This window comes from Bombus vancouverensis, chromosome 12, assembly GCF_051014615.1.
Source record: "Bombus vancouverensis nearcticus chromosome 12, iyBomVanc1_principal, whole genome shotgun sequence".
NCBI classification, from domain to species: domain Eukaryota; kingdom Metazoa; phylum Arthropoda; class Insecta; order Hymenoptera; family Apidae; genus Bombus; species Bombus vancouverensis.
Window position 1 is genome coordinate 12,772,664 of NC_134922.1, and position 9,808 is coordinate 12,782,471.

The 9,808-nt window shown below is 43.9% G+C and overlaps 1 protein-coding gene across 3 annotated transcripts in view; it reads left to right on the forward strand.

Annotated features, from left to right (window-relative positions):
- The window catches only part of LOC117155332 (uncharacterized), a 149,341-nt gene extending 139,770 nt beyond the window's left edge, over positions 1 to 9,571 (forward strand). For 2 of the 3 annotated variants that reach the window (XR_013059780.1, XR_013059779.1), the window contains 2 exons: positions 1,992 to 8,001; positions 9,094 to 9,571. Coding sequence is in view for 1 of the 3 variants with exons in the window: in XM_033331203.2 (XP_033187094.1) it covers positions 1,992 to 2,080 (89 nt within the window). In the remaining 2 variants the exon portion in view is untranslated. Of the gene's footprint in view, positions 1 to 1,991; positions 8,002 to 9,093 lie in introns of those variants that run through there. The other variant, XM_033331203.2, reaches the window with a different exon arrangement.
- The last annotated feature ends 237 nt before the right edge of the window (positions 9,572 to 9,808 follow it).

Consider the following 9,808-nt stretch of genomic DNA (forward strand, 5'->3'; position numbering starts at 1 on the left):
TTACGTGCGTATGTTCGCGTGAAACCAGCCTTCCGGTTTCCCTTTCTCGTGTCCCACAACGCGTCTTTCGTTCGCTTCTCGCCGGCCGCGTTCTCTTTCGAAAAATGGACGAACGAAGGAGAAGCGAGAACCGTCGAAACGACGGACGCGTTAATTAACGCGTGCCTGACGGCGCGAGAAACGATTACCTCGTTATTTCCGAGCGAAAGAGGCGCAACCCCGTAGAAAGCGAGAAAGAGAAGGGGAAAGGGAGGACGCGAGGAGTCACTTTCGCAGGAAATTAAGCATCGTTCGCGCGCTCTAACGAATTAAGGATGCTTTACGATCGTCGGTGTCCGTGGAACGGACCTGCACCGGCCGCAAAGTCGGCCCCGAGCTTCCCTCGAGAGGCGCGCGCTCGCCCCAACTACCAAAATTAAAACAATAATTTACGCTCGTTTACCTTTCGCCTCGGTTTCTCCTTTCTTTCTTGTTCAACGCGAGCGATCAATTGCGTACATTAGGTTACGATTACGATCGATGTAGATGGTTCTGGCTGACTAAGCAAATAGAATAAAAAGTTCGTCGAGTTAACGAAGCCCCGATATTTGAAATTTTACCTTCGCGCGGATTAATTCCATCAAACTCGTTACGCGTGTACGCGGTGGCTGGCGAAAATACTCGAATATTTCTAGGAACTTTCGCGTGTACATCGTAGGAAACATTTCGAAGTTTCGGAAACTTATGGAAACCTTTTACGAATACATTGCGTATTACGCACAGTATTTCGAATTTCATCGCCGTTGTAACGAGTTGCGAGTATCGTGGATGTAACGTTAGAGTTTCGAACAAACTGGAAAATCTATATTAAAGCTACGGATATTTAGTACAGTGACATTTTCGGCAATAACCCCAGATATCGCTCTCTCGAATGGAGGTTCTGCCGTGCTTCATTATTTTTGGCACTGCTTCGGAACATTGGTCGGTGGGAAAATTCGTCGTAATCGGAATCGTGGCCTTAGTTATGCCCGATCACGTCGCACGAATTCTACGACGACGAACGAAATCGCGTGGGTCGCCACGCGATTCGGAATGAAAATTAAAAGAGGTGGAAATAAAACATAATCGAGTGGAAGTAGCGTTTGCAGAGAACGATCGATCGCAAAGGGAATGGGAAATTTGGTCGCCGCCTCTCGGACGGGACGCCCGTGAAGGGTAAACGTCGGCCGAAATCGCCAAAGGGGACGGTAGCGGAAGCGAGAGAGCTTCGCGCAAAGGGAAAAGAGAAAGAGAGAGAATGGCGAGCGTCTCGACGAAATTGCTCTTAACGATCTTCGATTTTCTCGTTAGACCGAGTCGTTCTTGGAAGCGACGTACGTCGCGTTGCCGCATTCGCCGCTCTCGCTCTCGCTCTCGTTCCTCTCCACCCTTTGCATCCTCGCGACTCTGCTATCTACCAAATTCTCCTAGGCCGAAACTTTTCGAGAAGATCGAGGCTAAACGTCCAGGAACAAAGTTCCAATCGTATCGGCTTAAAAACTTGAAATTTCCGCTTTGACGAACCTCGGTCGTAAACGTTGTTCTCTTCTCGCTTGCTTCTTCGAGTCTAGGTTTCCTTCGACTAATTGGCATGCATACTTTACCAGGCGATGCGAAACACTTTGACACTTTCTTCTTAATACCAGTGTTTCGTAGATCGAACTCGTTAAATTCGCTGAATACAAAAGTTGTATTTTTGCTCGGATTTCAAAAATCGACAACTAAATTATCCGCCAGTAACTTTTCCGCGTGAACAGCGGATGCCAAGGTGGATCGAACAGCGCGTGTATATCGAAAAGTAGACAAAAGTAGAGCGAACAGCTTCGAAGATATTTTCAGGGATCGGTTCAGTGGCACGCTCCGCGTTATTAGCAAATGGATTAGCACGCTGAAACGTATTATACGTATTTATAAAGACCTCGTCGAGGTTTTCGACGATCAAAACGAAACGCGTCTTCTGCTAAATGTTTCAGTGGAAGGACAGGGCAGCCTTGCAACGCCTTCCGTGTGCCTGACAGTAGCCAGCGCGCTACTTCTCCGACTACTGCCAACCTTGGTCTAGGAATAAGAGCGTGCGAACCGCGCGCGGCCGGCCGCGTTCGCGTCCACGAGACGCAATTGCCACGCGCGCGACTGGGCTCCGTCGAGCAGGAAAGAAGAGAAGATGAGAAACACAAGGATGGAAGAAGAAAGAGACGGATGGACGATCATACCTGGCGATCAAATGCGAAATAATAGGGAAATATCGTTGGAACGCAGAATGAAAACACGGCAACGATCGAACAAACACGGAATTGGAAGGCGGGTCGGAACCGAAAAAATTCCGGTTCGCGGAATTGGCGAGGGACGAGTATCGCTTGGCTACTTGGCCGATGGGTGATGATCGATCGGGGCACCGGGGTCGCCGTGAGGCAATCGCGGGGCAGTCGCGGGCCCGGGAGAACGCGCGCGCGGATTATCATCCCGTTGGACGGCACGCGACTCGAAAATACGATTTACGAGCCTGTAAGCGGATTAATTTGGACGATTCGACGTGCACGGGATAGCGTAAATATTTGTCTGGAGCGCGTAGGGAAGCGAGTCGGCTATTCTTTCGCGGCGATTCCGATAGAAATCCGCGACGAGCGAGAGCCGCGGCCGAGCGAGGCGTCTCGACGATCCACCCCGCGCATATCCGTGTTTCTCTCGCATGACGCGCATCCGCGTAGCACGCAACGATACCTACGTGTACTCGTTATACGGCTTCGAAGCTTTTAACTCCCGTTGTAATTCCGAAAAGTCGGGACGAGATCGGTCGCGCGGTTCTCGCTCTCCAACCAAGAACGAACGAACGAACGAGAAACCAACGGACTTTCGCTTGCCTTCGCGTCCGCGACTTCTCTCTTTGTGTCTGTATACTTTGTACATAGCTGCGACGCCTGCACGCGCGTACATCTGCCGTTATCTACGAAAACTAGGTACACCTCGTCGAACATTGCGATAGAGAAGAAAAAACATTGGATCGCGAACCTTATTCGCGCTCTCCGTAGAAACGTAGACAACGTGGCGCGGCGTTTTTCCAAAGAAAACCAGATCCGTCGCTCGTTTAAAAACGAGCTACGATCGGGGCTGCGCAGTCGAACAACTCCCCGAAACTACCGAAAATCGGACAGAGATTACGTACTTGTGTGTATGGCCTAATGTATATACGTATACATAATATATATATATATATACATACATATATATATATTTCGCATATTTAGTAAATAAATCGTATTTCATTACAAAAGCGATTCTCAAGCCCGACACGTCCCGCCGAATTACACCGTGGGTTGGTACTCCTCGGGCTAAATAATAATATCACCTCAGCCGCGATTCACTGGAAACCTCGATCCTGGTATACTATACGATGGGTCGTTGGTGTTCGTTGCCTCTGGCCGGGCGTGTACCCACGGCCCATTATCTCCTGCCCATTTACGTGTACGCGGAACAGACGAGCGCGATTAGAAGATCTCGGCGTGTTCCGGTGGCTCGATCGGCTTTCGCCGTCGGACGTGGAGGATCTCCGGCTGTTCCAGTGGTCGAGAAAGAATTAATGGTCGTTCGTGCCACGGGACAATACGGGGCAGAGGACGCGCGGGGATCGTGCAAGGGGCGCCCCTTAACTCGATACCAGAAGGAAATTCTCGAGAGGATAAACGGTCGGTCGACGCGAACCGACGCGAGTCTCCCGGAAGACGATCGATGCTAATGGCCCGTGCCAGACCAGACGGCCTGCCTCGTCCTTTGAATATGTATCGACGCGTGCTCTCCCTTCGTCTTTCGTCGTTTCGCCTTTCTATTTTCACCTTTCGACGCAAACAACGACAGAGGCTTGTTCGTGCTCTCGTCTTCGTCTATCGGAGTGCGCGCGATACCTCGCGATTCTCGCGACGACGCAACGGTCCGAACGAGGAGGCGACGAGAGTGCCAACCATCGAATCCGATTACGAGCGGTTAGCATTCGGCGCCGGCTCGAATTTGCTCGATTTGTAAGCGAGCGAGTGTGTTGGACGTTCGTCGACGAGTCGAATTGGCGAAACGGCAGACGAGTTTGGCATCGAGGAGACCAGGGAATCGATGCGCGGCAATTATAACCGCGTCGTTGTCCCTTCTCCTTCCTTTCTCCTCTCTCTCTCTCTCTCTCTCTCTCTCTCTCTCTTCCTCGTTCCATTCTTCAAATATCCATTCTCTCTCTTTCAATTTACCTCTCTCGGACGGCTCATTGACTTTTTGTTCGTCACGATACACCGAAAATACACGTATGACGCGTAACAGGGAGTGGGAGGAGGAGAAATAAAGTCGATATCTCTCGGTATTACGTAGTTGGGGCCAATGACCGGGAAACGGGGTCGCGATCTCTTAAGTCGTCCGCGAGATCCTTTTTTAAAGTATTCCACTGACCCGACCTTAAAACGAACTGGCTCCACGATTCCTCGTACTCGACCGAGCACGAAAGAACGGTTAGCGGCTAGTTACCCGAGAAAGCCAGCGATCGACGTCTGACGTTTCTTGGACACAGAGACTTTTATTAAAATTATTATAATCTCGCGCGAGCACCCCAATAGATTCTTCGTTTCGATCGAAATTGAATCTCGAGTTGATCGATATTCCGCTCTCGTGGTCCTCCTGCTGTCTTGCCTTACCTTTAATTAACTTCTTCGCCGGGGCAGACTCGTTCTTCTCTTTTTCGTTTTGTTGCGACGCGCCGCGACGTTCGCACGCCTTCGCGTTTCCACGCTGTCTTTCCCCTGCGACGACATAAATCTCAATTATTCCTTTCAGCGTGTCGTTTATCTGCTCGTCGGTTTTTTATCCACGCCAAGTACGAGACGGCAACGCGGTACGTTTTCGCAGGTGCAAAGGCCAGCTTGCAGCAGCAGCGAGAATCGACGATGTGCTCCTGAAAGCTGCGAGCGGTCGCGAAACCTTCGCGATCGTTCGCCGTCTTCCATAATTTCTTCCGTTTCTCCCAGCATCCTGAATTATAAAATGTCGACCAGTCTTCTTACTCGCGCACCTGTGCTCCTGAAAAACCGCACTCGGATCGATCGGTTCTCCGACTACCGCGATACCTTTCGGCTGCCTGCCAATCCGACTTTCAGACGCAACCTCTCGATTACCGCCAGTGGAACGTCATCGGCTGAGATACGATTTTCCGATGCGGCAGCCTGCTCGTAATTACGGTAAGAAACTTTTCTTTCCAGCATCCGACGTTCTCACTTTCTCCTAACGTTCTCGTTTATCGAGATGTTCGAAAACGAAGAACCCCGAGGCATACGGGTGAATATTATCTACCTATCGACACCTACGCGAAATTACCGTCTGTCCTTTGCAGCATTTTTATATCTTTCTCCTTCTTCTTCTCCTTTCGTATCTTTCTTTCTCTCATAAAAGAAGATTCTTCCAGTTGTTCGTACACAGCGAAACTGACGAAAGTGTCACGCAACACGTACCGTACGGAATTTTGATCTATTCGTTGTACGTGTTACCTTGAACATCCTGCGATCTTAGCGCTTTGATCAGACGGTACTGTATCGGTAAAATGTGAAATCGTGTGCAAATGGTTTTAAACGTACAATTGGCATTTATTTTAAACGTTTAGTAAGCTGTACAATTTCGACAACCTTATCATCTCTAATATCGTACGCTTGCACTAAACACCTTGTAGTTTCTCTGCATATCTTGGATTCTATTTCAAAGTTTGCCAATACAGTCGCTATAAAGCCTAGCACAACGCGATATATTTATCGTATGCGTAAAAATTTTCTACGGTAAGTGTTGGAATATCCTGATGAACCACTACGGGTAATTTCCCGTTTCAACTTTATGTTAAACTATTAAAAGCCCTTCTCTGGATTGAATCCGAGTGGAAGGTAGAATCGAAAGAGAAAAGTTTTAATTTTATTAAATTTACATCTGGAAGATAATTGTCCAGCAATTTATTAAAGGAGAATATAAGAAAACGTAAAGCTTCTTCGAGCTATTCGGTTATGTAGTACACTCGTGTCCTCTCTACAAACAACTTTCTTTAATTAATCGAAATGCATTAGGTTTTTCGCGAAAGTAAAGATGCCAACAAAGGTAAATTCAACGCTCGCTCGCTAAGCTCTGTTCCGAAGGACTCTTCCTCTTCGAGTTGGACTTTTCTTGCCGAGAGCTTAGGCTCTTTTGCTATGTACATCGTATCGTGTCTGTATTGGTGTTACCAATCTGATGAACAGGAAAATTTGTACGGTGAAGGTAAGCGACGAAGAAAAATTGACAAAAAACAGTACAGGTATCTAAATGCAAAAAGAACATACCAAGCCAAATGCAGAATACAAAAGAGTCGCGCACGCATACGATGCAGACTAGATGCGTGAAAGTAGTATGTTCCGTTTCGAGACAGACGCGAAACGCTTGAACCCTTCGTCGACGAAAACTAATTTTATTTTCCTAGCCATGAATTTTCGACAACTACTTGAATATATGCAATTTAACGGACGCGATATTCTCGATATCCATTTTGTTCGACGATTCCAGCGATGCAAACGACTTTCGAATCGTCGTATTTGGTCACCGACTAATAACAATAAACCGACAAATTACAAGTCGTAAATTGTAAATTTCGCTCTCGAATAGAATAATCGGATAATGTACAATTTATACGATTTATACAATTTTCTCGTGAAACTTCGTTTGTTTTATTACTCGTTGACTTTATCGATAACGGTGACTTCTAGCTCGCGTCTTGTACCTAAAACTTGTCTAATAATATTAGTTTAGCTGTACAAAACAGTTCTATAAGCAAGGCCGGTGCGTAAAGTATCTTAAAATTCGCGACAAACTGGACAGAAATAGGTGGTTAAGAATTTCCAAAGTAATTTAGAATTTTCAAACAGACGAAAGCTTGACAGCGCTGGAATTCCACGGTGGCACGTTGCACGGTAAGTGGTTCCTTTGGAAGAAATTTCTGCTTGCTCGATAAACGCCGGTGTTCGTCGCGTAAGTCGACTTTCCACATTATTCTTTCGATCGTCGAAGAGGTAACGTCACAGCTCCCTAGTTCTTTTTCTTTTTTTTTTTTCTGTCTCAAAGTATTAGACATCCTCGTTTCGCCATCCTGACGACAGATAGTTACATCGAAGTCGATCGCAGTAAAATTTCCATAGAAATTCCCTAGAACTCGTTCCTTTCTCCGATCCGCCAAACTTTTGGCGTGAAATTTGAAGTACTGCACAGCCCATGTCCGAGCTAGTGGAAAGAGAAAAATGCTCGATTAACGGAATTTCAGGATTGGGAATAATAAAGCGAACGTTGCTTCTTTCACGTTGAATTGCTTGTATCGAAATGAAAATCAAGAAAATTGTCAGTTTATTTTAATATTTAAGAACACCATATATTGTTTTTTTCATCAGATTCTTTAGTTGTCACGATACGCTCCAAGTATCGTTTAGAACCGATAGGATAAATCAAAGAGCTTTCTTTTTTTTATGATCTTTGTCACGTATTAAAATATTTCGTACGTTTATAATTCGCGAGATAACTCTGGCGAAGCTCGACAGCTTCGGCGTTCTGAAGATTTTCGCTTGCTTGTTTTGCCGTAGAATTCCCTAACTTTTTCAACACACCTAAATGACTGCGTAGAGACATGTAAACGAGTTAGCTTTTATTTCTAGTAATTCGATTTTAAAGTTACGATCCTTTTGAAAATTCCCTCTGCGCAAAACGTTTATCATCCATAGAACTGTAATGACGTTTGCATTTTCCTGTTGCAAGACTAGAAATGAAAAGCAACGCTGTCGGAAGGCTGCAGACACACGGATTATAGAGACGAGAAGACAATGGAGAGCACGCGACATGCCACAAGCAACAATGCTCACTTTGCCATTCGCAAAACTACTAGCAGTTAGTTTAGATTTATTCGGCTGGAATTATTTCAAATAAATGTTCGCAAACGGAAGATAAAAGATTCAAAAGGTAATATAATAGATATATTCAATGATTTCCTTTGCTTTCCGTCGATCGTTCCTTCTTCGAAGCAAATATGCTGGAAACTAGGAATAACTTGAATTAAAAATACATTTAAGGAAATTTCCAGATGTAATAATAGGTGGAATAATATAAATATTCTTACGTTCATTTAATATATTTTATTATTCTATCCTTTTTCTATTATTTCACTGCTTTATTATTATTTTATTGGTATTATCAATACCAGCAATATTGTTGGAAGTGGAGCTGAGCTTTTAAAATCGTTACATTTTCAATATTATTAATATTATTTTGAATTGTGTTATTCGATATTACGTATTATTAATCGTGTGTTATTTAATAATTTCATCTAATAATTAACTAGTAACTTCTTCTTTATATCAGCTTGTATTATAAGAATTGTATTACACGTTAGTTTATGATTAAAATTTGCAAGATTTCAGTAGTCTCATATTTCAAATTCTTTACTTCATTTGCCAAATCTTACATCCGTTAACCCATATCTGATGTACCTTCTATCCCGAACTCCATATCACGACTCCGTTCCTTGCATCCGACTTTCTCTGTTCTGCGTCTCACGTCCCGCGTACCACATCCTCGTTTCGTGATTAAAAATAACGCAAAGAGTACTTTTCGCATAAATTGCGTACAAGAAATCGTTGCTTCTCGCAAACGAAATCCGCCAGCCCGCAAAATAAAATTCGTAGGCCAGAAATTTCACGCAAAACGAGTGACACGAGCGACGATAGAGATAGAGAGCGATAGCGCGCGACGAGGACAGGTATATGTATAAATTAGTTCCACTTTATCTACTTTTGTGATTGCATTATCTTAACGAAGCAGCCAGTCTTCTTCCTACGTTCCATTTAACTTCCGAAAGACGCGAATAAAGGTTCGCAAATTCCGCTCGGTAGATCAAAACGTTAATCGAAACGGATGATACTAATTAAACAATTCCTACTATCACCGAAGCATCAAAAATATTTATTTTCGAATAATATCGTTACGAAATGATTATAGATTTAGTTTGAAATTTGCTAAAACATATGAAATTAATGTTTCTCTTGTGTGTTACAGAATTAATTTCCCAGCAACATCGGAAAACTGCAACAAGACACAGAATCTTCACCGCGTGCAACAATTGTAATTGTAATTTGTACCAAGTAACGATAATTAGCCGTAATCCATTATATTCCATCTTTTATAATTACGTCTAAGATTTACACATATGTTTTTATTGTGACAAGCGCTATAATTTATCAATATCCCAAATATTTCAAGAAACGTGACTATAAATGTATAGTAGTGTGAAAGAAATGCACGTACGATAGTTATATTCGAAAACTAAGTACGACGCATCGTTAAAGTTAGAATTAAGTATATATTAAGTTATATAGATTAATTGCGCAGACAAGTTATATAGGACAATTCATGTTGTACGTAACATAGATGGATATATGCGAATCACTATACAATTGAGAGTATTTGCAAAGATTATTGTAGAATTTCAAAATTGAATCAATAAATAGATCTTATAAAGGGAATTCGAATGTAATATCGTGTCTCTGGACTCTGTCCCTCTCCAATCTTGATTTCTTGCCATTTTCGCAAGTTACAATAACTGAAATAACAAAAATTCGGAAAACTTGCCACTTCCTATGTCATCGTGTTCTTCCGATACAAAATCGCAAAATCGGACCAAATTTTCACGATTTCGGTTCCGAGAAATTCCAGGAAAACGACGTCACTTCCAGGAATCGTCTCGATAGTTCCTAGAAAGTGACCTCATTTC